This window comes from Lagopus muta, chromosome 36 (assembly GCF_023343835.1).
Source record: "Lagopus muta isolate bLagMut1 chromosome 36, bLagMut1 primary, whole genome shotgun sequence".
In the NCBI taxonomy this organism is placed as follows: Eukaryota; Metazoa; Chordata; class Aves; order Galliformes; family Phasianidae; genus Lagopus; species Lagopus muta.
The window spans coordinates 123,733-150,598 of NC_064468.1; the positions used below are offsets into that span (position 1 = coordinate 123,733).

A 26,866-nucleotide genomic window follows, 5' to 3' on the forward strand; every position below is an offset into this window, starting at 1 on the left:
TGTCCTCAGCGACCGCATTCCCTGCTGCATCCAGGAGAGGATGAGAATTATCTCTGGGTCTTCTTTTGCCATTGATACATTGAGAAAAGGATTTTGGATTGTCTTTTCCTGCAGTGGCCAACCTGAGCTCAAGCTGGGCTTTCGCCTTCCTAACTTCCTCCCTGCACACCTCCCTGCTCCCCTCCCTCCATCCCCCAGCCCCCCTTTCCGCTCATGGAAGCCTCATTCTCCTTTCCTCCACCCCCCACAACCCCCACACCCCCTTTACACCCCACAGAAGCTCCCCACAACTCCCCATTTTCCCCTCCCACCCCTTCCTCCATCACCAGACCCACTTTCCACCCCACACCCCTCCCCACTGCTTCCACACCACCCCCCTTTCCAGCCCACAGAAGCCCTACTGACCCCTTGCTCCCCCCCCCAACCCTCCTTATCCCCCCTCGCAATCATGCAGAAGGATCTGCAGGAGAAGTCCTAGAGAGGTTGGTGGGCCTCCAGGGGGTTCAGGACTCAACCAGAAGAGTCTGGAGCCGTCCCAGGAGGGTCTGGTAGGGTCCAGGCAGTCCTCATGTGGGTCTCAGCGGTGGCGGAGTCATCCAGAAGGGTCCCAGAGGTGTCCTGGGGTGTCCAGGGGGGGCTCGTGTGAGTCTGGGGGGTCCGGCCAGCTTACAGCATCTGCTGTAAGAGGATCACAGCACTTCCATCAGTGGGTTGGACTCTCACCCACAAGACACACAAGACACAGAGGAGAGGAAGAGAGGCCAGAGCAAACGGTGTTACTGAGAAGAGAAATAAAAGGAAGAGGAATCATTCCTGAGTTCTGCTGAAGTCAAATTCTTCTTAAGGCAGATTTCTTGTTGCAGCTCGACAGTTCAGGGACATTCAGGAACATTTTCAGGACGTTTCTGTACGGTCTGCTTCCTCCCAGCTGCTCTGAGATACCCAACAGGCGTCAAGGGGGGATCAGTCCTTAAAGGCACTCGGAAAATCCCACTGTTGGTGTCCACATGGACGAGCTGACCTTCGTGAAGCAGCAGAGAGACTTGCGATGGTCAGGAAGGAGGCCTTCGTGCCTCCTGACAGCAAACCTCTGCTGCCAAAGCTCCCTGTGGCCAAGCACGCCGTGCCATAAGGCACCCAGCTCTCTCACCTGGCTGGGTCTGTAAAGCACAGCATCGTAGAACGGTTTGGGTTGGAGGGGACCCCCGAGATCATCGAGTTCCATTCCCGCAGAGGGGGCTCTCTGCTTTCCACGCTGGAGCAGCAGCCCGTTGTGCTGAGCTTTCTGAAGCCCCTTCCAGTCTCAGCAGGGAATAAAGCAGCCCGGACGGAATGGATGCACTGGGGCTCTCTGAGGACACGAGGAGACTCGGGAGCACGGCAGATGGGTCAGATACGACACCATCCTCAAGGCAGCAGCCGGCTTCCAGCAGGAACACACACAGCATCCGTGCCACCAGGTTCCTTTGGGAGTTTAACGGAGAAGAAGGCGTCCGGAACAACGCAGCAAGTCCTCGGCCAGAACTGAATACGAAAGGAAGCCTTGCAAACCTTCACCGCCCTCCTGAGTTCTGCACGCCATACCTGGTGCTGGCAGCCATCGTCCCAAGGATCCCCTCTCAGAATTCCCACTCGGCTCCCACTTCCAGCCATCGATCAAACCCCAGAAGGCCACAAAAGGAGAAAGCAGCTGGCAGAAGGCACGGCCTGCGAGGACAGAAGGAACTGAGCTGCTCACCGCTTCCCTTCAGCGCTGAAACTTGGGCCCCCCGGATTGCTGCCTGAGGCCACAAGAGAAGGATTCCGCACAGACAGCCTGGCACCGATGCACACACACAGCTGAAAGGAAACCACCCAACATCACAGGACAGTTGCTCTGCATCCACAGCCTCTCTGGGCAGCTGTTCCAGCCCCTCTCCATCTCTCGGTGCAGAACTTCCCCCTGACATCCAACCTCCATCTCCCCTCCCTCCACTCCAAACCATTTCCCCTCGTCCTGCTGCCATCTCCCCTTCCCCAGACTTCCCTCCCCTCCTGTCTGCAGGCTCCCTTGAGCTGCTGCAGGCGGCAGGGAGCTCACCCCGCAGCCTTCTTTCCTCCAGGCTGAACAAGCCCAGCTCCCTCAGCCTGCCTTTGCAGCCCCCCGACCAGCTGCAAAGCCCCGCACCGCTCACCTGCTTCCAACCCCCTGCTGCGTGCAGGTCGCCAACCAGCAGCCCAGGCTGCCCAGAGCCACATCCAGCCTGGCCTCCACCGCCTGCAGGGCTGCGGCACCCACAGCCTCCTTGGGCAGCCTGTGCCAGTGCCTCACCGCCCTCGGGGGGAAAAACTTCCTCCTCCCCCCCATCTGACCTCAACCTCCCCTGGCTCAGTTTAAGCCGTTCCCCTTGTCCTGTCACCACCAGCCCTCCCTTCTCCCCCCTCCCTCCCCCCACCTCTCTGCACCCCTTCCCTCCCTCCCTCCCCGCCCCTCCCCCACCTTCCCCTCGCCGCATCTCCCTGCGGAGGCTCTCCGTTCGCCCCCCGGGGGCTTCGTGCGGCCGCGTTGCCGTGGCGACGGCGCGCCTCCCTCGTTGCGGCGCGGGAAGCCGCCCCCGCGGCGACGGCGCTTGCGCGGCGGCGTCTCCATAGCGACGGCGCCGTCCCCGCCGAGTGACGTCATCGCGTCGCGACGCCAGGAGGCGGTGGCGCGGGAGAGGAGCGGGGCCCTGTGGCGCGGCCCCGGGATTCGGAGCGCCGGCTCGGGGCGGGTTGACTTGGCGTTCGTGCGAGGAGCGAAGCGTCGCGAAGGACGGCGAACCTGCAGCACTGAGCCGGTGAGGAGCCGGGGGAGAAAGAGAGCAGCGTCGGCAAGAGGGGAAAACAGGGAGCGCGGTTCTCTCTGCGCTCTGCTGCTTGCAGGGACCCCACAGGGGCACACAGAGACGCCACAGGCACCTCATAGAGACACACACAGGCACATAGGGACCCCATAGGGACACGCAGGGACCCCATAGGGACCCCACAGGGACCAAGAGGGACACATAGGGACCCGATAGGGACACAGAGGGACACAGAGAGACCCCACAGAGACCCAAAAGGGTCACAGAGCGACTCCATAGGGACCCCATAGGGACACAAAGGGGCACATAGGGACCCCACTGGGACTCAGAGAGACCCATTGGAGACTCCATAGAGGCCCCATAGGGACACGCAGGGACCCCATAGAGACCCATTAGGGACCCCAGAGGGACACGTATGGACACACAGAGGCCACATAGAGACAGAGGGAGACCCCATAGGGACCCCATGGGGACAGAAAGAGACCCCGCAAGACCCCATAGAGACACGTAGGGGCCTCATAGGGACCACAGGGACACAGAGAAACCCATTGGAGACGCCATGGAGGCCCCATAGGAACACAGACGGCAGAGAGACCCCATAGGGACCCCACATGGACACATAGGGACACCATTGTTGTCAGCAACTGTGAGACTGCGAGAACCCCCCGCGGGGTGTGACGCGTTAGGCCCTCTCCCTGCTCTATGATAGATGGGTGGTTCGTGCCCTTAGGGGCATAAACGAAGCACTTAGTCTATATAAGCTAGTGTATACGTGTAATAAACGCCATTTGCTGCTCATCACATTGGTGTCACCTCAGTAGTTGGCCCAGCTACGGTCTCCCAGGGAAGCGGAACGGGCGTTTACTGCAACAAGTGTTGACCCCGACCGCCGTGATACCTGGGGGTGAGTCAGCTGTTCTGTAGGATCCCACTGCAGAGCCGTAAATTCAAATCCGCGGAGTGGTGGAAGCCCAGGGACGGGGAGGAGTGCGCATTACTCCTTGTCAGGCAGGAGGCTCGGGAAAAGGAGCCAGGATCCCTCTGGCACTAGGGGAAACGGCAGGAGAAGGCCAGACATATGTTCGGCCAGAGGCGTTATGGAAGCCGTCATAAATGTGATTCTTCATGCATGCAAAATTTATTGCGGGAAAAATGTTCCTTCTAAGAAGGAGGTTTCAGCGACACTCTCGTTGCTGGAGAAGGAGGGGCTATTATCATCCCCTTCTGACTTACATGATCCTGATAATTGGGATTCATTTACTGCTGTGCTCTCACAGAGGGCAATGTCCACTCAAAAAGTTGCGGAGTTTAAAGTGTGGGGATTAATTTTGACAGCTCTTAGGAAAGCGAAAGAGGAGAAGATTGCAGGTGACCGTGCTAGGGATCTGCTGGGGTTAGGGCCAGGGGGGGGTCTTGTCTCCCCTACAGGTTCGCTGGAGGGCAAGATGGCGCTGACTCCTTCGGCCCCACCAGAAACAACGACCCTGGGGATAAAGAAGAACGAAGCGGAGCAGGAACAATCACACCATAAAGAGGAGGACCCACCTCCTTACCCGGCTTGCAGCTTATATCCTTCACTTAAGCCCTTCAAAGATAAAGGGGGAGGGGGGCCTGCGGAGGAATGCGGTATAACTTCTGGCACAGTTGATAAGAGGGTCCTTGGAGAGGGAGAGATGTCTGGAGGAGTTGTGGTGCGACCTGTGGAATGCGGCAGCGGGGGCGGGACTCACCTACTGCCCGATTCCGCTTGCTACGGCGGCCACCCCCCGAGGGGCGTGGATTGTCCCGCGCCGCTTTGCTGTGGGGGGGGGCGTTCCGACGGGGATGGCCCCGGGGTCCGCTCAGGAGGGGCGTGGTCCCATATCGACAGCTCCATGGGGCCCGCCTACCCTCACTGATTGGGCTCGTGTGAGAGAAGACATACGGGCTGCAGATCCGGCAGGTACCGCGCTTACTCTCCCGGTGGTGGTAAAACCAGAGGGTGCAGCTTGGACTCCTTTGGATTCCAAAGCGATTACTCGCCTCTCGGATTTAGTTAAAAGCAAAGGTCTGCATTCCCCTGTTACCATGGCAGCGGTGGAAGCTCTCATGGCTTCTAGTCTCTTGCCACACGATGTGGTGAACCTTATGCATGTTATTCTTGAGCCTGTACAATACACCCTGTGGTATGATGAATGGAATAGACTACTTCAAGCTGTGGTGGCTGCTGCCACCCGTGACCCCCACCATCCAGCCAACGGCCAGCGCAGAGGCGATAGAACTAATCTTGCACGTCTTCAGGGCCTGGCAGATGGAATGGTGGGATCCCCGGAGGGCAAAGCAACATTGCTTAGAGCAGGAGAGCTGGCAGCCGTTACAACTGCGGCCCTTCAAGCCCTGCGAGAATTGGCTAAGGTTGCGGAACCTGTGCTTCCGTGGGCAGACATCAAGCAGGGCCCCTCTGAGTCATTTTCTGACTTTGCGAATCCGTGCAGTGGAGGGATCTGATCTCCCACGGGAGGTCCAATCCCCAGTCATAATGGATTGTCTTAAGCAGAAATCGTTGCCAGACATCCAGCAAATCATCAGAGCAGCGCCGGGAACTCTAACTACCCCAGGGGAGCTTATTAAGTATGTGTTAGATCATCAGAGGGCCACACCATTAACTTATGAGGGACTAGCAGCCGCCATGCAGGGAATGGCCGCTTCGGTTAGTTCTGCGGTTAAGACCACGGTGATGTCAGCTACTCGGGTCGGGGAAGAAAGGGATAAAGGCCCGTGCTTTAAGTGTAGGCATTAGAATGGGTTCCCTTCATGGACAGGTGGCCAGATTGAGGCCTGGAGAACAAGCAATTCCATACAGCGGGTTTGTGAGAGCAATGCTCTCAAGGCTTGAGACATCTGCCTTGATATTGAACAGACGTTTGTTATTTTTGAAGTACGTTCCAACAGGTACCTGAGACAATGTTGGTATATATTGGGCATAGGTAGTGCCACTAGAGCTATCAGCAATCACTCTAATCAGTAATCTCTAATCTCTTTGTCTATAACTTCACCAGTATCGTAGGCTTTAATTGTTAAGTGTCGGTAACATCACATCAGTTCTTGCAGGCTACCTACACGGTGATTCAAGACCTATCACCTACTCCAAGTGGAATGAATTTCGCTTTGGTAAGGAAGCTTCTGCAACATGAGGGTTTGTACCAACTGCTAAAACGCGTCAGAGATAATGGACAGAAAACCTTGATCACTGTTCACCACGACACAAGAGAGAGACATCACATCTGAGAGCAAAGAAGGACGGAGAACACCACTGACGGGAAGTGCTTCTGAGATGGTCCATCAAAGCGACGGGAATGTTTAACTCTGCTTAACTCTATTCTATATTCGGTTATAGTTGCACTAAGTCTAATATTAACACGCTTCATACTTATGGGTATATTACATATATAAGTATGGTTGAAGACATTAGGATAATTAAGTTAGGAGGTTGTCATTAGGTTAATAGGTTATAGAGTTATTAGGGTAGGATTATTTTGCGAATCGGGATGTAACGGGGCAAAGCTTAACCGAGAGGACAATGGCATGTATAGGCGCAGTGCGGGGATTTTGGGGTGTACGGGTTAGGGTCCTCTTGAGTTGTAGTAGACTTTCTTGAGCATGGAGAGGGGGGAGATGTTGTCAGCAACTGCGAGGCTGCGAGACCCCCCCGCGGGGTGTGACGCGTTAGGCCCTCTCCCTGCTCTATGATAGATGGGTGGTTCGTGCCCTTAGGGGCATAAACGAAGCACTTAGGCTATATAAGCTAGTGAATACGTGTAATAAACGCCATTTGCTGCTCATCACAGTGGTGTCACCTCAGTAACTGGCCAAGCTGCAGTCTCCCCGGGGAGCAGAACGGGCGCATACTGCAACACATGGGGACCCGTAGGGGGCGTTCGCAACCCATTAGGATACATAGGGTGCCATGGGGACCCATAGGGTGCCTTAAGGAGCCACTAGCATACCATAGGTTGCCATGGAGACCCATTAGGATCCATAGGGTGCCACGGGGACTCTAGGGTGCCTTAGGTACCCAATAGTATCCATTGGATGCCTTAGGGACCCACTATGATCCACAGGGTGCCATAAGGTCCCATAAGGATCCTCAGGGTGCCTTAGGAGCATTAGGACCCATCAGGCGCCTTAGGACCTCTAGGGTGCCTTAGGGAATTGTTTGGATTTATAGGGTGCCACAAGGAAATGTAGGGTGCCTTAGGGAACCACTAGGATCCATAGGGTGTAATGGGGACCCTTAGGGTGCTTTAGGGTCCCATTAGGATCCATAGGGTGCCATGGGGACCTGTAGGGTGCCTTAGGGAGCCATTAGGATCCATGGGGTGCCAAGGGAACCTATTAGGATCCTTAGGGTGCATCGGAACCCATAGAATGCCTTGGGGACCTATTAGCATCCGTAGGCTGCCATGGGGACCCGAAGGGGGCGTTCGCAACCCATTAGGATCCGTAGGATGCCATGGGGACACATAGGGTGCCTTAGGCAGCCACTAGCATACCATAGGGTGCCATGGAGGCCCATTAGGATCCATAGGGTGCCTTAGGGATCCGTAGGATGCCTTAGGGACCCATTAGGATCCATAGGGTGCCACGGGGACTCGTAGGGTGCCTCAGGGACCCCTTAGGATTCATAGGGTGCCATAGGAACACACAGGGTGCTTTAGGGACCCATTAGGTTCCATAGGGTGCCATGGGGACCCTTTAGGATCCATAGGGTGCCTTAGGGACCCACTGGGACCCACAGGGTGCCCTAGGGACCATTAGGATCCCTAGGGTGCTGCAGGACCCCTAGGGTGCCTTAGGGACCTGTTAGGATTTATAGGGTGCAACAGAGACCCACAGAGTGCCTTAGGGACCCATTAGGATGCCTAGGGTGTCATGGGGACCCTTAGGGTGCTTTAGGGACCCATTAAGATCCATAGGGTGCCATGGGGACCCATAGGGATCCATAGGGTGCCATGGGGACACATTCGGTGCCTTAGGGACCTATTGCGATTCATAGGGTACCTTAGGGACACATTAGGATCCATAGGGTGCCTTAGGGACACATTGGGATCCTCAGGGTGCCTCATGAGCCATTAGGATTCGTAGGGTGCTATGCGGACCGTAGGATGCCTTAGGGACCCATTAGGACCCATAGGGTGTCTTAGAAACCCATTAGGTTCCATAGGGTGCTATGGGGACAGTAGTGTGCCTCAGGGACCCATTAGGACCCATAGGGTGCCTAAGGGACCCATTAGGATTCATAGGGTAATATGGTGAACCATTAGGATTCATACCGTTCCAGGGGAACCGGTTAGGATCAATATGGTACCATGGTGACCCATAGGGTGTCTTAGGGACCCACTAGGATTCATAGGGTGCCATGGGGATCCATTAGAATCCATGGGGTGCCATGGGGACTTCTAGGGTGCCTTAGGGAACTATTACGATCCATAGGGTGCCATAGGGACCCATTCGGATCCATAGGGTGCCATGGGGTCTCACTAGGATCCATGGGGTGCCATAGGTTCCCGTTAGGATCCTCCGGGTGCCTTATGGACCATTAGAATCCGTAGGGTGCTATGGGGACCGTAGGGTGACTTAGAGACCTATTAGGACCCTTAGGGTGCCATGGGGACCCATAGGGATCCATAGGGTGTCTTAGGGACCCTTTAGCATCCATAGGGTGCCAGGGGAACCTGTTAGAACCCATAGGGTGCCACAGGGACCCATTGGGTGTTTTGGAGAACCATTAGGATCCATCGGGTGCCAGGGAAAGCCATAGGGTGCTTTAGAGACCCTTTGGGATCCTCAGGGTGACATGGTGACCTGTAGGGTGCTTTAGGGACCCATTAGGATCCTTAGGGTACCAGGGGGACCCATTAGGATCCATAGAGTGCTATGGGGACCTGTAGGGTGCCTTAGGGATGCATTAGGATTTATAGGGTGCCATGCGGACCTACAAGGCTCCCTAGTCCACCCTTGGGTGCCATAAGTATCCATAGGGTGCCATGGGGACCCGTAGAGGCCACACCTCGAATGCTGTATTCAGTTTTGGGCCCCTCACTGCAGGACAGATGTTGAGGCCCCAGTGTGCAGAGAAGGGCAACGAAAGTGGTGAGGGGTCTGGAGCACAGGGCTGCTGAGGATGCCGATGGCATGGCGAGCAGAGGAACGAAGGGAGAGCAGGCAGAGGGGGGCCGGCACTCCCAGCCGGGCCGGGCAGCAGCTGCCGCCGCCAGCATCACAATGGGCAGCGGCCAGCACCGGCCGCGCCGTCATGGCGTCGCCGCGACAACGTTTGTGACACGGGCGCCCAGGGGAGTATAAAGGCGGAGCGCGGCGGCGGGTCCCGCATCCTGGAGGAGCATCTGTCCGAGAGCAGACGCGTCTGCAGGAGGAGCTCCAGCATGGCTGGCGCGAACGAGGAGAGAGCCGCCGGCACGAGGCGGAACAGGAGGAGCGAGGCCGGCCCCGCAGCGGGGCGCGCCTCCAGACCCATGGACACGAACAGCAAAGGTGTGCAGGGCCGCGGCCAGCTTGGAGCGGGGCTGCGGCCGCCCTTGGTGCAGAGACGGCACATCGCTCTGCCGCCTCGCTCCCGCCTGGCAGCCGGAGGGGCGCCGGGCAGCGGCGGATCGGAGCGTGACCTGCTTTTCCTCTGTCCTGCAGTGCGAGTCGCCGTCTGGGACGCGGTGGCCGCCTACGTCCGGGAGCAGCTCGTGGCACACAAGGTGCGTCGGCCGGCGGTTCCTCCTCTCCCCGTCCGGCCTGGGCTTCCTCTGAGGCTTCCCCTGCATACGCAGCGGGAGACTCCCCCCGCACTTCTCTCCTGGGCGTCCCACGGGCTCCCTGCAGACGCACGATCCCTCGTGCCGGGCGCTGTCGGATCTCGGGGCCGATGCCACTCTCTGGAAGCCTCTGGATCCCGCGAGGCCGCTTCCACCCCGCCTGCTGTGCCGCATCTGGGAGGGCGAGGGGCAGGAGAGCGCCGTGCGGCACTTCCCAAAGCCGTTCCCACGCCCCGGCTCGTGCCTCTGAGCGGCGGCAGAGGCTCCTGAGCTCTGTCCCTGCGTCGGAGCCCCTGCGCCTCTTCCCCCTGGCCGGCCCGTAACCCTTCTGCCCTGCTTTTCTCTTCCGCCCACAGGGGGTCTGGATTCTCACCTTCGGCTCCTTTGACACCGTCTCCAAAGACGTCTGGACCGAGGACGGGACCGTGACTCTGCGGTGGCCCGTGTTCCACCTGGCCGCCAACCTCATGGCCACGCACCACCTCAAGGCCCGCAGGGAGCCCCTGCCAGGTAGGAGGGGGGATTCCGCTGCTTCCGGCTGCGTGGACGGGGCTGACGGCCACCACCTCTGTGCCCACCAGCAAAGCTCCCCCTCTGAGGAGCCTGTCCAAACGCGGGGCCGTTCCGGCTGGGGTCCACCAGCAGCTCTTCTAGGGAAGCGCCTGTGGGAAACCAACCCTGCCGTCAATTCTGTCCCTCACATCTTTCAGTGCACAGGAAGTTGGAGCCGCTGAGATACAGCAGAGTGGCCGCAGGCGCCGCCGTGAGCTGGGAGAGCGTGAAGACCGGCATCCAGAGCACCGTGTCCCTGCTCTCCGGCTGCCTGCGGGACGGGCAGAACGTGGCCGTCGTGCTGAAGGACATCGGCGTGCTGCTCATAGACGGGCTGACGTTCCACATGAGATTCTACTACAGCTTCCTGGAGCAGCTGTCTGGGAAAGAGGAGCTCAGCAGAGCTGCTCTCAAGGTGAGCCGCCGTTTCTGCGCGGCCCAGGCGGAGCCGCGACCTCGCGGTGCCCGCATGCGGCCCACCAGGAGCTGCCGGCCGCTCGGGCCGTGCGAGTGCCGAGCTGCTGCCGGCTCTCCCTGCCTCGGGCTCCCCGCGTCCCCGGCGCCTCAGCCGTGACCAGGACGTCCCACCTCCTCCCTGTTTCTCCCCCACAGGCCCCCTGGCTGCTGAACGCGGTGGTGTCCCCGGCGGCACCGGTGGCCTCCCTGGCGCTCTCCGGCTGCCTCATCGTCTTTCCCATGTGAGTGCGTTGGTGGCGGTGGCTGCTGCCTGGTGCGGCCGCTCGGCTCTCGTTGCGCAGCACTTGTTCCTCGTGTCCGTGCCCGTCCTGCCCGTGAGCGTGTGTCGTGGGATCGCAGACTGAGCTGGGCTGGACGGAACCCCAAAAGGCACTTTGCCCACCCCCCTGTGGGGAACAGGGACCCCAGAGGAGGTTGCTCTGAGCCTGGTCCAGCAGGCCTCGACTGCCCGTCTGGGCGTCCACCAGCTCTCTGGGCAAGATGCTGCGGTGCCTCGCCGCCCTTCTGTCCAGCGCTCCTTCCTTACGTCCGACCCAAACCTTCCCTCCTGCCCTTGGAAGCTATTTCCCCTGCCCCCGTCCCGACGGACCCTGCTCGTGGCTTTAGAAAGCAGCGTGCTGCACGCAGCGTGACAACATGCCTGGGAGCAGACGGCCAGAGAGCAGCAAGGAGCGCTGGAGCGCTGCGTCACACCGCTCCGTCTTCTCCTCTCGCGCAGGTGTCACATGGAGTTGGTGCCCAAAGCACCGCCCACAACACGCCGCAAGGCCTCAGCGAGCCTCTCTGGTCGGGAGAAAACAAAGCAAGACGACGCTTTGCCACCTCTCCCACCTCGCGACCAGGGCAAGACAGGTAAAGCAGCCACCGGCTCCTTCCCGCGGCACGGGCAGCCAAGCGGAGCTGGGAAATGCCCCGCTGACCATCAGCCCAGGGCTCTGATGGCGGCACAGCTTCCCGCCAGCTCAGCACGGCCCCGAAGCCATCGGCCCCCGGCCCCTTCCCATCAGTGACTGCCGGCCTCTCCCAAACGAAGGCGCTGGCTGTGCCGTGCCCCCTGCCCCAGCTTGGCCCGGGCGGATCTCAGGCCCTGCCCTCCCCCGACGGAAGGATCCGGCCCCCAAAAGTCACCCCGCCACCTCGTCGTCGCCCCCCGGCTCCTCTTTCCCAAAGCCGACGCCTCCCCTTCCCCATTGCAGTGAGATTTGCTGCCCGGCCGACCTTCATCAAGCGGCTGAGCTCGGACAGCATGGATGGAGAACGGCTCCGGCGGATCAGGAGCTTGCTGCTGAAGAAGAGCTCCAAGGCCAGGTGAGGCTGGAGGCTCCGGGCTGCCGTGTGCACAGGGGCGACCCGACGAGAGCCCATTCCCCAGCCCCAAAGGGTCCCTGTTGGTGGGGATGAGGACCGGGACCCCCCGGCTCACAGGGCCGCCCCTCTGCGCGTCTCGGGAGCCGCAGGGCAGCCGGCGAGCAGCCTGTGGGCAGGGCTATGTTGCGGCCCAGGCTCCCGGCTCAGGCTGGCGGCGTGCGGCCCAAAGCCATCGACCACTCACGCGGCCCCCTCCCGCTCTGTCCTTCCAGTCTGCTGCCACCGATCCGGCCGCTGCCCGAAGCCCAGGAGCAGCCGGTGAGCTGCCAGCTGCAGGGGGAGGCAGAAACGTGGAGCCAGGAAGAGCTGCGCCGAGCACCGGGAGGCAAACACGTGAGATTCCCCGAGGAACTGGAAGCAGGAAAAGCCCATCGTGCGGGTGCGGCGCGAATCCTGCCGGTGGCCAAGCACTCGCCCTCTCAGATCACCTTGAGGACAGCAGCGTTCCAAGGAGGTTCCCGAAGATCTGCCTCCAGGGCTGCGTTCACAGAGCCGCACGGCAGAGCATCCAGGCTCCCGCTGACGTGTGACTCGGTGTGGCTCCTCAGGCAGAGGGTGATGAAGAAGAGGGCGGCGGCGCAGGAAGCGCTGGAGCGGACAGCAGCATCAGCGCCTCGTGCGGAGCCCAGGCTGCCCGAGGAGCCTCCCGTCCGCCGCTCTGGATCGCTGCCGCCCATACGGGAAGAAACGGAGGCTCCCGAGAGTCAGGCTGCGCAGAGCGAGGCCCCCCCCCACAGGAGGTGCCCCACGCTGGCCATGCTGATGCGGGCATGGTGCGCCCAGTGCAGAGGCCGCAGAACAGAGGCGTGAATCCCAGCCGCAGCGCATCTCCGACGCAAGCGGGCTGCCCAGGGCCCCGTCCGACCCGGCCTCCAGGGACGGGGCACCCGCAGCCTCTCTGGGCGTTCGGTTCCCGCAGCTCTGCGCACAGCGATCCGACCCGACATCCCATCTTCCACTCGGCACCATTTCCCTTGGCTGACCATCAGCCACGCCATCAGAGCCGACTTCCCCCCCGTCCGCAGGCTCCCTTTCGGGATGGAAGGCTGCGACACCGTCACCCTGCAGCCTTCCCTTCTGCAGACCAACCGAGGAGACCTGGAGCAAAATGTCGAGGGGCAGAACCATCAATAAACATCCTTTCAACATCCCCACACTGCCTGCGATGGCGTCACTGCGTCTGTTTGCGCCGGTGGAGGGAGAAAGCATTGCGGGAGGGCATCAGAGCGTCCATCAGAGCCTGTGGGCAGACATGGGACCCCACAGAGACCCCCTAGGGACAAAGAGGGAGACATAGAGACCCAACAGGGACACAGAGAGACCCCACAGGGACAGCATAGGGACAGACAGGGACCCCATAGGGACCCCATAGGGATACATAGAGACATCAAAGGGACACATAGGGACCCAGTAGGGACACAGAGAAATCATATGGAGACCCCACAGGGACACACAGGGACACAGAGAGCCCCCATAGGGAAAGACACCCATAGAGACCCCATAGGCAGACAACCAGGCTGCCGCTTCGGGCACGGCAGCCAGGCGGGATCTGCTCCGGCAGGGCGGCCTGGGCCTCGCACTGCCTTCCTGAGCGGGCAGCCGGCTCCTAGCCTGGCCGGGTGGCTGCTGGCCTGTCCGGGCTACCCAGGCCAGCCGGCTCTTGCCTGCCACGGTCCCCCGGCCGGCCCGGAGGGCTCCAGAAGAGCAGAGCTACACGGGCCGGCCGGCCACCGCCTTTCGCCTGGCTGCGCTGCCCTGAGCGGCCCGCCGGCTTCCGGCCTGGCCCAGCTGGCTGCCAGGGGGCTTCGGGCCTCCTAAGGGTTCCCCAGGTCAGCGCTTTGAGGGCTGCTTCGGCCCGGTTCTGCGACCTGCGGGGCGGAGGGACGTCGCAGAATCCGCGCCTCCGGAAAAAGGGGACCCCAACAGAATGAAAAGCAGCGGCAACGGCCTGAGGAGAAGCCAAGGGATTGCTCAGAACGCCAGGTAACACGCCGCCATGCAGCGTCATGAGAATTGGCAGCCGCGAGTCCAATGGAACGGGAGAACGTCCGACAGGACAGGCCTCACCATGAGGCACAGCGCAGCTGAGCAGCAGGGAGACGAAGAAGAGCCGACGAAGAAGAGCGGGCGAAGAAGAGCACGGGGTGACCTGCAGGAGCTCTGCTGCCTCCGTGAGCACAGAGTGCCCTGGGAACGCAGCTCTGCTCCTGCTCTGCAGCTCTGCTTCTCCTCTGGGGTCCCAATGGGGGATCTTGGGGGTCTTTATGCGTCTCTATGGGGCTCCCTGTGTCCCTATGGGTCCCTGTGGGTCCCTATCGGATCTCTATGGGGTCCCTGTGGGTTGTCTGTTTGTCACTATGGGGTCTCTCTGTGTCCCTACAGGAACCCTATGGGGTCTCTTTGGGGTCCCTATGGGGTCCCTATGGGTTCTTTATGTGTCTCTATGGGGCTCGATGTGTCCCTATGGGGTCCCTATGGGGTCTCTCTGTGTCCCTATGGGGTCCCCATGTTTCCCTATGGGGTCCTCCTGTGGGTCCCTGTATTTTCCTATGGGGTCCCTATGCTATGGGGTCTGTCTGTGTCCCTATGTGTCCCTTGGGGTCCCTATGGAGTCCCTATGGGGACTCTATGGGACCCCTAAGGTTTGTCCCTTTGTCCCTCTGGGATCCCTATGTGTCACTGTGTGTCTCTATGGGTCCCTATTGGGTCTCTATGGGGTCTCTCTTTGTCCCTATGTGTCTCCATGTATCTCTATTGGCTGGCTCCCTATGAGGTCTCTCTGTGTCCCTATGGGGTCCCTATGGGGTATCTAAGGGGTCTTTATGCATCTCTATGGGGCACGATGTGTCCCCCTGGGGACCCTATGGGGTCCCTATTTGTCCCTATGTGTCCCTATAGGGTCTCTCTCTGTCCCTACAGCGTCCCTATGGGGTCCCTATGGGTTCCCTATGGGGTACCTATGCGTCTCTTTGGGGCTCCATGTGTCCCTATGTGTACCTTTGGGGTCCCTATTTGTCCCTAGGTGTCCCTATGGGAACTCTATGGGGTCCCTATGGGTTGTCCGTGTGTCCCTATTGGGTCTCTCTGTGTTCCTATGGGGTCTCTCCTCCCTCACAGGCAGCCGTTCCCCCTCCTGTTTATACACTTCCTTCAAGCACTGCAAGGCCACCATGAGGTCTCCCTGGAGCCTTGTCTTCTCCAAGCTAAACAAGCCCAGCTCCCTCAGTCTTTCCTCATAGCAGAGGTGCTCCAGCCCTCCGATCATCTTAGAGGTGATGCTGCATATCAGTGTGCATTGCACGAGGGTGTGTGCAGGGTGTTTGCACGTGAATGTCACTTTTGCACATGTGTGTGTGTGTGCACGGCTGTGTGCAGGGCTGCAGCTGCGCTCGTGTCTTCATGCGTGTTGCTGTGCAAAGGGGTGGGTTTGCACACGGGTGTGTGTGTGCGCGAACACGGGGCTGTGCATCGAGGTCTTTGCACAAGGCTGTGTGGTTTTGCACACGGTTGTGTGCACACGGATGGAGTGTGCACACAGGGCCGTGCGAGGATGTGCTTGTGCGTGTGGATGCACAGCGGTGTGTGCAGGGAAGTCCTTGCACGTGGGTGTGCGGTTCTGCACAGGGCTGTGCACACAGAGCTGCGTGCAAGGGAGCAGCGGAGGTTCCTGGGAACAGGAGATGCCTGGGAGAGGCAGAACTCACACCAGAGTGCCGGAGAGCACAGGGCCGGGAAGCACAGCTCCGCAGCACTGCGCTGTGCACAGCAGCCTGCAGGATGGCACCGACGGAACCAGGACACGGCGTCACACCAGGCGCTGCAAAGGAAAAGCTCCATCGCAGCCCACACAGGGACAGGCAGGCAGGCGCTGGGGAGGGCTGCACGACACAGGGGCGCCTTCTGAGCGCCACGACCTGGAGCGCTGTCTGTGGGCAGAGCAGTGCCGGGATGGCAGCGTGGCGGTCCTAAGTGCAGAGATGCTGCTCTGGACCAACAGCCCAGAGGAAACGCTGTCCTTTTGGGGAACTTGGCTCATTGTACACTCAGCATAAAGCAAAAAGTACTCAGCGCTGCCCTGGGAAACTCAGCAATCTCTACGGCATCGTTCTCTGAGTTAGCATGCCATGTTTTTATTGACTACAACCAAAGTTGGAGTGCCGAGTTGGGCGGCACTCGGAGCGCTGCCCTGCAACGCCGCGCACTGCAGCGCTGCCTGCTGATGCTCCTCCTCTCAGTCGTGCAGCTGCAGCTTCTGCATCATCTCCACCAGGCTGTTCATGGCGGAGGACTGGAAAGAAACAGAGCGAGTGTAGAAACAGGACAGCGCTTCCCTTGGGAAATCTCTTCCATGTCTGACAGACGGAGGCCCTGACAACAACAAGAGCCGCGTCTGTGCTCACCGAGGACTCACCTCTGCACGTGCAGCTGCGGCTCTCAGAGAAGCCTTCTTCAGTTCTGCTCTCCTTTGTTTCTGGCGTTGTCTTCTTGCTATCAGGCAAGAAAAAAAAAAGAGGAATTTCTTTTGTCAACAGCAAAACTGCAGAAACGTGGGTACCGTAAAAGCAGACGGCAGAAAAAAGACAAAGGAAATTGGACGAGGAACCCCCCAGTGAATGACCTTTCCAGTGGGACGTGCAGAAGACCACCATGCAGTTAAAGAGACGGGGTTGCACATTCTGGCACCTGGCTGCCTTCAGACTTGGCAGCCTTCAACCCATTTCCCCTCGACACAAAAGGAAAAGGCAAAGCAGACCCTGAGCAAACTCAGCGTGCTGGCAAAGGGCAGCAGCTCAGCACAGCGGTACACAGCCCTGCTCACCTCTGCGCCCGGAGCTCCGCGCTGCGGCAGGCCCAGGCTGCGCTGCTGGAGCCGGCACGCTGCCTCCGCTCTCAGCCCTCGCTCTCTTGTGGGCAGGCAGCTGCGCTGCTGCTGGTGTCCCTTCCTCCAAGGCCTTGCGTTTGCATCCAGCCTGGGCCTTGCCGACGGAGCGGGGGCACGCGGCAGGGGAAGCTCTTCCCCCTGTGCTGGGACCTGCTCTGCCAGGAAGCCCTCCAGCCTGGAGAGGAGCTGGAGCTCTCTCAGGGAGACAAGCTCTCTCGGAACGCCCCTGCTGCACCACCTTCACGTGGAGATGGCCGTTTGGCTCAGCACCGATCTCTGTGAAAAGACAAGAAGCAACGAGATTGAACCAGGGCGCACTGCTGCTTTCAGTCTGCAGAATGGGCCGCGATGCTGGGACATCTCATCTGGAGTGTTCACAGTCACGGAGCTTGGGATCTCAGGTGAACTGTGGGCTCCCATTTCTAATCAGTGCAGGAATGCTCACTGTGCTTATGACCACAGCCAGCACACAGTGACAACAGTCCCAGGAAAGAACAGGCACAAAGCCTGATTAGAAAGGCAGTGCACCAAGCCCCGATGCCTGCTGGGTGTCTGTACCTCTCTTGGCTGCCACGTCCCATTCTGTGCTCCTGCCCTGCCTTTCCGCATGGCTGCGCTTCAGAGGGAGGCTGGCCTCAGCTTCTGACAGAAAGAAAGCAGGAAAGACATGAAGAGCAGCTCCTTGGAGGAAGACTTGGGCACAGTCAGACACAAACTGCTGCTCTTCAAGCGCAGTTTCTTCAATTTCCTTTCCACTGCTACAGCGTTGTGCCACTTGTGCAGTCAGCACAGATCTGCAGCGCCCTTTCCTCTCTCCTCCATCACACACAGCCCTGCACGCAGCCCTCCTTAGAGGCAGCACCCGCAGCACAGCTCACAGCAGCTCCTTACCTGCGGAGGCTTTCCGCTTCCCCCCGTGCCCAGCACCATCCCACGGACACGCAGGCTCCGTCCCTGCAACAACAGATCCAGTCTGACTGCACAGACACCAGGAGCAGCGCTGTCCTGTCAGCCCACACCCCCCCCAAATCCAAAAGACGCTGTTCTACAGCCAGAGCAGAAACTGATGTTCAAACTGCACTGCGCTTACACTAAGCACTACTGCTCTCCTTCCTGTCAGATGGCAGCAGAGGAACCCCGGACTGCCTGACAGCTCTGCAGAATGCAGAGCAAAGCTGCACCAGCAAACAAAACGCTACCGGCTGCAAACGTCGAGACACGGATCTCTTGTCCCTAGAGGGAATGCGCTCAGCTCTCAGCAGCACCACTTGCACACAGACTTCTGTCTCGCTGCTGCCATCGGCTGTCGCTGTCGGCCTTTCTCATGCTTCCACCGTGGTTACTGGACATCCCTACAGCACTGCACCCGCTCAGAAGTAACACTCCACATTCATCCCTCCATCCTTCACGACAGAGGACTGCAGAAACTCACTTTTGCGCGGCACTGAGGACGGCCCGTCCCCATCGCGTCCCTCTGTGCGCTGCCAGGCGCCGTGGGATCTCTGGCAGCCTGCTGGCTGCTGCTCCCCAACGCGGGGAACCGCGCCGCGCTGCTTCTGAGGAGAGAAAGAAGAAACGTTGGAGGGAACGGGCAGCCAAGGTTTGCAGACAGCTTCCAGGTCGGGCCAGAGCTGGGACGGCAGAGTGCTGACACCTTCTTCATCACTAAGGGAAAATACGGCCTGAGCCGTGCCCACGCCATCAGCAGCGCGCGCAGCATCCAACTGGTTCCTGAGGTCCCAAAGCACCTGCAGGGCTCCCCCTGCTCCAGCCGTTCCCTTCAACATGAGAAAAAGGAAGAAGAGCCAAGCCAAGGAAACCCAGCCCTACCTTTCCTCTCCCAGAGCAGGAAGCGGAACTGCGGTCGTCCCCTGCCTGAGACATGGCCGCTGTCTCTGGGGAAGCTGAAGTTCCGAGGGCTGCGCGCAGGAACTTCTCTGCTCTTGGATCGAGCTGCTTCCCTCTGTCTTTGATTGCCTCGGTCTCTCAAAATCTCCTTTTGGACAGGAACCCTGCAGAAAGGATCCACCAGTGAAACATCAGGAGGAAGAAGCATCTTCCCAGCTTTCTTCTGCGTCTCTCGAGGAGGGCAGCGTCTGGACGTCAGCTGGCTGCCAGAGCTGCCTGCCACCACGTCCAGTTTGGGTCTGACTGCCACGGCTTGTGCCAGCAAGCGCCCTTCTCCATCTCCTCAACAGCTCTGCACCCAGCCACCCGTGGGGCAGGGGGCACGAGCTGTGCTCTGAGAAGCTTGTGCTCTCCCTGCTTTTCAATGTGCAACGTGAAGGCGGGGCTCAGCCGTGAATTTCCAGGGGAGGAAGGACGTCTCATCATCCTCACTGAAACGTGGGATGGAAGCTGAACAAGAACCATTTCCCCTGCAAACAGCCGTGCTGAGGGGCACCGCCGGAGCTGGCAACTGCTCCCCAGCCCAGCTTTTCTGCTGAGACACCTCCCGGCACCCAGCCGGCACCAACCCAGCTCACCTGGTAACCCAGGCAACATATGGATCCTAATGGCTCCCTAAGGCACCCTATGGTTCCCTAAGGCACACTACAAATCCTAATGGGTCCCTAAGGCAACCTATGGGTCCCCATGGCTCCCTATGGATCCTAATGGCTCCCTAAGGCACTCTGTATTTCCCCGTGGAACCCTATGCATCCTAACAAGTCCCTAAGGCACCCTATGTGTCCCCATAGCACCCTATGGATTCTAATGGGTCCCTAAGGCACCCTATATGTTTTCATGGAACCCTATGGCTCCTAACGTGTCCCTAAGGCACCCTGTGTGTCCTCGTGGCACCCTATAGGTCCCAATGCCACCCCAAAATTCTATTGGGTCTCTCAGGCACCCTAGGGATCCCCATGGCACTCTATATATCCTAATGGGTTCCTAAGGCACCCTATGAATCCTAATGGGTCCCCATGTCACTCTATGGATCCTAACAGATCCCTAAAGCACCCTATCGTCCCCATGGCACACTATGGATCCTAATGGCTCCCTAAGGAACTTTGCGTATCCCCGTGGAAACCTATGGATCCTAACGGGTCCCTAAGGCACCCTATGGGCCCCCATAGCACCCTATGGATTCTAATGTTGCCCTAAGGCACCCTATATGTTTCCATGGCACCGTATGGCTCCTAAAGTGTCCCTAAGCCACCCTGTGCGTCCTCGTGGCACCCTATGGGTCCCAATGCCACCCTAAAATTCTAGTGGGTCCCTAAGGCACGCTGTGGGTCCCCATGGCACCCGATAGATCCTAATGAGTCCCCATGGCACACTATGAATCCTAATGGGTCCCCATGTCACTCTGCATTTCCCCGGTGAACCCTATGCATCCTAACGGGTCCCTAAAGCACCCATGGATCCTAACTGATCCCCATGGCATCCTATGGATCCTAATGGCTCCCTAAGGCACCCTGTGTGTCCCCGTGGCACCCTATGGATCCTAACGGGTCCCTAAGGCACCCTATGGGTCCCCATGGCACCCGATGGATCCTAATGGCTCCCTAAGTCACTCTGTGTGTCCCCGTGGAACCCTATGCATCCTAACCGGTTCCTAAGGCACCCTATATGTCCTCATAGCACCCTATAGATTCTAATGGGTCCCTAAGGCACCCTATATGTTTCCATGGAACGCAATGGCTCCTAACGTGTCCCTAAGGCTCCCTGTGAGTCCTCGTGGCACCCTATGGGTCCCCCTGGCACCCTATGTATCCTAATGTGTCCCTAAGGAACCCTAGGGGTCCCCCTGGCACCCTATGGATCCTAATAGCTCCCTAAGGCACCCTACAAATCCTAATGAGTCCCTAAGGCACCCTGTGGGTCCCCGTGGCACCCTATTGATCCTAATGGGTCCCTAAGGCACCCTATGGGTCTCCCTGGCACCCTACAAATCCTAATGGGTCCATAAGGCACTCTAGGGGTCCCCATGGCACCATATGGATCCCAATGGGTGCCCATAGCACCCTACAATTCCTAATGAGTCCCTAAGTCACCCTGGGTGTCCCCGTGGCACCCTATGTATCCTAATGGGTCCCTAAGGCACCCTATGGGTCCCCCTTGAACCCTATAGATCCTAATGGCTCCCTAAGGCACTCTGTGTGTCCCCGTGGAATCCTATGCATCCTAATGGGTCCCTAAGGCACCCTATGGGTCCCCATAGCACCCTATGGATTCTAATGGGTCCCTAAGGCACCATATATGTTTCCATGGCACCGTATGGCTCCTAACGTGTCCCTAAGGCACCCTATGTGTTCTCATGGCACCCTACGTATCCTAATGGCTCCCTGAGGCACCCTATGAATCCCCCTGGCACCCTATGGCTCCTAAAGTGTCCCTAAGGCACCCTATGGGTCCCCCTTGAACCCTATGGATCCTAACGGGTCCTTAAGGCACCCTAGGGGTCCCCATGGCACCCTATGGTTCCTAATGGCTCCCTAAGGCACTCTGTGTGTCCCCATGGAACCCTATGCATCCAAACAAGTCCCTAAGGCACCCTATGGGTCCCCATAGCACCCTATGGATTCTAATGGGTCGCTAAGGCACCCTATATGTTTACATGGCACCCTATGGCTCCTAACGTGTCCCTAAGGCACCCTGTGTGTTCTTGTGGCACGCTATGGTCCCCCTGACACCCTACACATTCTAATGGGTCCATAAGGCACCCTACGGGTCCCCATGGAACCATATGGATCCTAATTGGTCCCCATGGCACCCTATGCATCCTAATGGCTCCCTAAGGCACCCTAGGGGTCCCCATGGCACCATATGGATCCCAACGGGTCCCCATAGCACCCTACAAATCCTAATGAGTCACTAAGGCACCCTGTGTGTCCCCGTGGCACCCTATTGATCCTAACGGGTCCCTAAGGCACCCTATGGGTCCCCATGGCACCTTATGGATCCAAATGGGTCCCTAAGGCACTCTGTGTGTCCCCGTGGAATCCTATGCATCCTAACGAGTCCCTCAGGCACCCTATGGGTCCCCATAGCACCCTATGGATTCTAATGGCTCTCTAAGGCACCGTATATGTTTCCATGGCACCGTATGGCTCCTAACGTGTCCCTAAGGCACCCTGTGTGTCCTCATGGCACCCTATGGATCCTAATGGCTCCCTAAGGCACTCTGTGTGTCCCCGTGGAACCCTATGCATCCTAACAAGTCCCTAAGGCACCCTATATGTCCCCATAGCACCCTATGGATTCTAATGGGTCCCTAAGGCACCCTATATGTTTACATGGCACCCTATGGTTCCTAACGTGTCCCTAAGGCACCCTGTGTGTTCTCGTGGCAACCTATGGGACCCCCTGGCACCCTATGGATCCTAATGTGTCCGTAAGGCACCCTATGGGTCCCCCTTGCACCCTACACATCCTAGTGGGTCCCTAAGGCACCCTACGGGTCTCCATGGCACCTTATGGATCCTAATGGGTCCCCATGGCACCCTACAAATCCTAATGAGTCCCTAAGGCACCCTGTGGGTCCCCATGGCACCCGATGGATCCTAACTGGTCCCTAAGGCACCCTATGGGTCCCCATGGCACCCAATGGATCCTAATGGCTCCCTAAGGCACTCTGTGTGTCCCCATGGAATCCTATGCATCCTAACGAGTCCCTAATACACCCTATGGGTCCCCATAGCACCCTATGGATTCTAATGGGTCCCTAAGGCACCCTATATGTTTCCATGGCATCCCATGGCTCCTAAAGTGTCCCTAAGGCACCCTATGAATCCCCAAGGCATCCTAAAATTCTAGTGGGTCCCTAAGGCACCCTAGGGGTCCCCATGGCACCATATGGATCCTAACGGGTCCCCATAGCACCCTACAAATTCTAATGAGTCACTAAGGCACCCTGTGTGTCCCCATGGCACCCTATTGATCCTAATGGGTCCCTAAGGCACCCTATGGGTCCCCATGGCACCTTATGGATCCAAATGGGTCCCTAAGGCACTCTGTGTGTCCCCGTGGAATCCTATGCATCCTAACGAGTCACTCAGGCACCCTATGGGTCCCCATAGCACCCTATGGATTCTAATGGCTCTCTAAGGCACCCTATATGTTTCCATGGCACCGTATGGCTCCTAACGTGTCCCTAAGGCACCCTGTGTGTCTTCCTGGCACCCTATAGATCCTAATGGGTCCCTAAGGCACCCTATGGGTCCCCATGGCACCCTACAATTCCTAATGGGTCCATAAGGCACCCCATGGGTCCCCATGGCACCCTATGAATCCTAATGGCTCCCTAAGGCACCCTGTGTGTCCCCGTGGCACCCTATGGATCCTAATGAGTCCCTAAGGCACCCTATGGGTCCCCATGGCACCCGATGGATCCTAATGGCTCCCTAAGGCACCCTAGGGGTCCCTAAGGCACCCTATGGATCCTAATGGGTCCCCATATCACCCTACAAATCCTAATGTGTCCCTAAGGCACCCTATGGGTCCCCCTGGCACCCTACAAATCCTAGTGGGTCCCTAAGGCACCCTACGGGTCTCCATGGCACCATATGGATCCTAATGGGTCCCCATGGCACCCTACAAATCCTAATGAGTCCCTACGGCACCCTGTGGGTCCCCATGGCACCCGATGGATCCTAACTGGTCCCTAAGGCACCCTATGGGTCCCCATGGCACCCGATGGATCCTAATGGGTCCCTAAAGCACTCTGTGTGTCCCCATGGAATCCTATGCATCCTAACGAGTCCCTAATACACCCTATGGGTCCCCATAGCACCCTATGGATTCTAATGGGTCCCTAAGGCACCCTATATGTTTCCATGGCACCCTATGGCTCCTAAAGTGTCCCTAAGGCACCCTATGAATCCCCAAGGCATCCTAAAATTCTAGTGGGTCCCTAAGGCACCCTAGGGGTCCCCATAACACTCTATGGGTCCCCAAGGCACCCTACGGATTCTAATGGGTCCCTAAGGCACCCTACAGGTCCCCATGGCACCCTATGAATCCTAATGGCTCCTAAGGCACCCTAGGGGTCCCCATGGCACCCTATGGATTCTAATGGGTCCCCATAGCACCCTACAAATTATAATGAGTTCCTAAGGCACCCTGTGGATCCCCCTTGCACCTTATGGATCCTAACAGGTCCCTCAGGCACTCTACGGGTCCTTGTGGCACCCTATGAATCCTAATGGGTCCCTAAAGCACACTTTGGGTACCCATGGCACCCTACAATTCTAGTGCGTCCCTCAAGCACCCTAGGGATCCCCATGGCACCCCATGGATCCTAATGGGTCTCCCTGGCACACTATTCATCCTAATGGAACCCCATGGCATTCTATAGATCATAATGGGTCTCTAAAGCTCCCTAAAGGTCCCCATGGCACCCTATGAATCCTAATGGTTCCCTCAGGCACCCTAGGAGTCTTCATGGCACCCTAAGGATCCTAATGGCTCCCTAAGGCACCCTATGGGTCCTCCTGGCACCCAATGGATCCTAATGGTTCCCCCTGGCACCCTACAAATCCTAATGAGTCCCTAAGGCACACTGTGGGTCCCCGTGGCACCCTATATATCCTCATGGGTTCCTAAGGCACCCTATGGATTCTAATGGATCCCCATAGCTCCCTTTGGATCCTAATGGCTCCCTAAGGCACCCTACCGGTCCCCATGTCACCCTGCGGATCCCAGTGGTCTCTAATGCCGAGCAGAGGGGGACGCTTACCTCCCTGCCCCATTTCCAACGCAGGCACCCAGCTCTCTCACCTGGCTGGGTCTGTAAAGCACAGCATCATAGAACGGTTTGGGTTGGAGGGGACCCCCGAGATCATCGAGTTCCATTCCCGCAGAGGGGGCTCTCTGCTTTCCACGCTGGAGCAGCAGCCCGTTGTGCTGAGCTTTCTGAAGCCCCTTCCAGTCTCAGCAGGGAATAAAGCAGCCCGGACGGAATGGATGCACTGGGGCTCTCTGAGGACACGAGGAGACTCGGGAGCACGGCAGATGGGTCAGATACGACGCCATCCTCAAGGCAGCAGCTGGCTTCCAGCAGGAACACACACAGCATCCGTGCCACCAGGTTCCTTTGGGAGTTTAACGGAGAAGAAGGCGTCCGGAACAACGCAGCAAGTCCTCGGCCAGAACTGAATACGAAAGGAAGCCTTGCAAACCTTCACCGCCCTCCTGAGTTCTGCACGCCATACCTGGTGCTGGCAGCCATCGTCCCAAGGATCCCCTCTCAGAATTCCCACTCGGCTCCCACTTCCAGCCATCGATCAAACCCCAGAAGGCCACAAAAGGAGAAAGCAGCTGGCAGAAGGCACGGCCTGCGAGGACAGAAGGAACTGAGCTGCTCACCGCTTCCCTTCAGCGCTGAAACTTGGGCCCCCCGGATTGCTGCCTGAGGCCACAAGAGAAGGATTCCGCACAGACAGCCTGGCACCGATGCACACACACAGCTGAAAGGAAACCACCCAACATCACAGGACTGTTGCTCTGCATCCACAGCCTCTCTGGGCAGCTGTTCCAGTCCCTCTCCATCTCTCGGTGCAGAACTTCCCCCTGACGTCCAACCTCCATCTCCCCTCCCTCCACTCCAAACCATTTCCCCTCGTCCTGCTGCCATCTCCCCTTCCCCAGACTTCCCTCCCCTCCTGTCTGCAGGCTCCCTTGAGCTGCTGCAGGCGGCAGGGAGCTCACCCCGCAGCCTTCTTTCCTCCAGGCTGAACAAGCCCAGCTCCCTCAGCCTGCCTTTGCAGCCCCCCGACCAGCTGCAAAGCCCCGCACCGCTCACCTGCTTCCAACCCCCTGCTGCGTGCAGGTCGCCAACCAGCAGCCCAGGCTGCCCAGAGCCACATCCAGCCTGGCCTCCACCGCCTGCAGGGCTGCGGCACCCACAGCCTCCTTGGGCAGCCTGTGCCAGTGCCTCACCGCCCTCGGGGGGAAAAACTTCCTCCTCCCTCCCATCTGACCTCAACCTCCCCTGGCTCAGTTTAAGCCGTTCCCCTTGTCCTGTCACCACCAGCCCTCCCTTCTCCCCCCTCCCTCCCCCCACCTCTCTGCACCCCTTCCCTTCCTCCCTCCCTCCCCGCCCCTCCCCCACCTTCCCCTCGCCGCATCTCCCTGCGGATCTCCCCCCCGCAGCCCCACTCCCGGCCGCCATCCCCGGAGCTCCGCCCTGCCCCGCTCGCTCCCCGCGCCTCCGCACCCCATCCCTGAAGGCTCTCCGTTCGCCCCCGGGGGCTTCGTGCGGCCGCGTTGCCGTGGCGACGGCGAGCCTCCCTCGTTGCTGCGCGGGAAGCCGCCCCCGCGGCGACGGCGCTTGCGCGGCGGCGTCTCCATAGCGACGGCGCCGTCCCCGCCGAGTGACGTCATCGCGTCGCGACGCCAGGAGGCGGTGGCGCGGGAGCGGAGCGGGGCCCTGTGGCGCGGCCCCGGGACTCGGAGCGGGTTGACTTGGCGTTCGTGCGAGGAGCGAAGCGTCGCGAAGGACGGCGAACCTGCAGCACTGAGCCGGTGAGGAGCCGGGGGAGAAAGAGAGCAGCGTCGGCAAGAGGGGAAAACAGGGAGCGCGGTTCTCTCTGCGCTCTGCTGCTTGCAGGGTCCCCACAGGGGCACATAGACACGCCACAGGCACCTCATAGAGACACACACAGGCACATAGGAACCCCATAGGGACACGCACTGACCCCATAGGGACCCCACAGGGACCAAGAGGGACACATAGGGACCCGATAGGGACACAGAGGGACACAGAGAGACCCCACAGAGACCCAAAAGGGACACAGAGAGACTCCATAGGGACCCATAGGGACACAAAGGGGCACATAGGGACCCCACTGGGACTCAGAGAGACCCATTGGAGACTCCATAGAGGCCCCATAGGGACACGCAGGGACCCCATAGGGACCCATTAGGGACCCCAGAGGGACACGTATGGACACACAGAGGCCACATAGAGACAGAGGGAGACCCCATAGGGACCCCATGGGGACAGAAAGAGACCC

At 59.0% G+C, this 26,866-nt stretch overlaps 2 protein-coding genes across 6 annotated transcripts in view; one reads left to right on the forward strand and one right to left on the reverse strand.

Annotated features, from left to right (window-relative positions):
- LOC125686352 (uncharacterized) overlaps positions 1-26,866 on the forward strand; it is a 194,286-nt gene that overhangs the window by 25,660 nt on the left and 141,760 nt on the right. The window lies entirely within an intron of this gene.
- LOC125686353 (zinc finger CCCH domain-containing protein 11A-like) overlaps positions 16,154-26,866 on the reverse strand; it is a 42,025-nt gene continuing 31,312 nt past the window's right edge. For 3 of the 4 annotated variants that reach the window (XM_048930255.1, XM_048930250.1, XM_048930247.1), the window contains 7 exons: positions 18,738-18,919; positions 18,340-18,463; positions 17,799-17,861; positions 17,466-17,549; positions 16,845-17,183; positions 16,437-16,513; positions 16,154-16,313 (listed from right to left, as the gene is read on the reverse strand). In XM_048930255.1, the coding sequence (XP_048786212.1) occupies positions 16,257-16,313; positions 16,437-16,513; positions 16,845-17,183; positions 17,466-17,549; positions 17,799-17,861; positions 18,340-18,463; positions 18,738-18,791 (798 nt within the window). In that variant the 5' untranslated portion in view covers positions 18,792-18,919 and the 3' untranslated portion in view covers positions 16,154-16,256. The remainder of the gene's footprint in view (positions 16,314-16,436; positions 16,514-16,844; positions 17,184-17,465; positions 17,550-17,798; positions 17,862-18,339; positions 18,464-18,737; positions 18,920-26,866) is intronic. The other variant, XM_048930253.1, reaches the window with a different exon arrangement.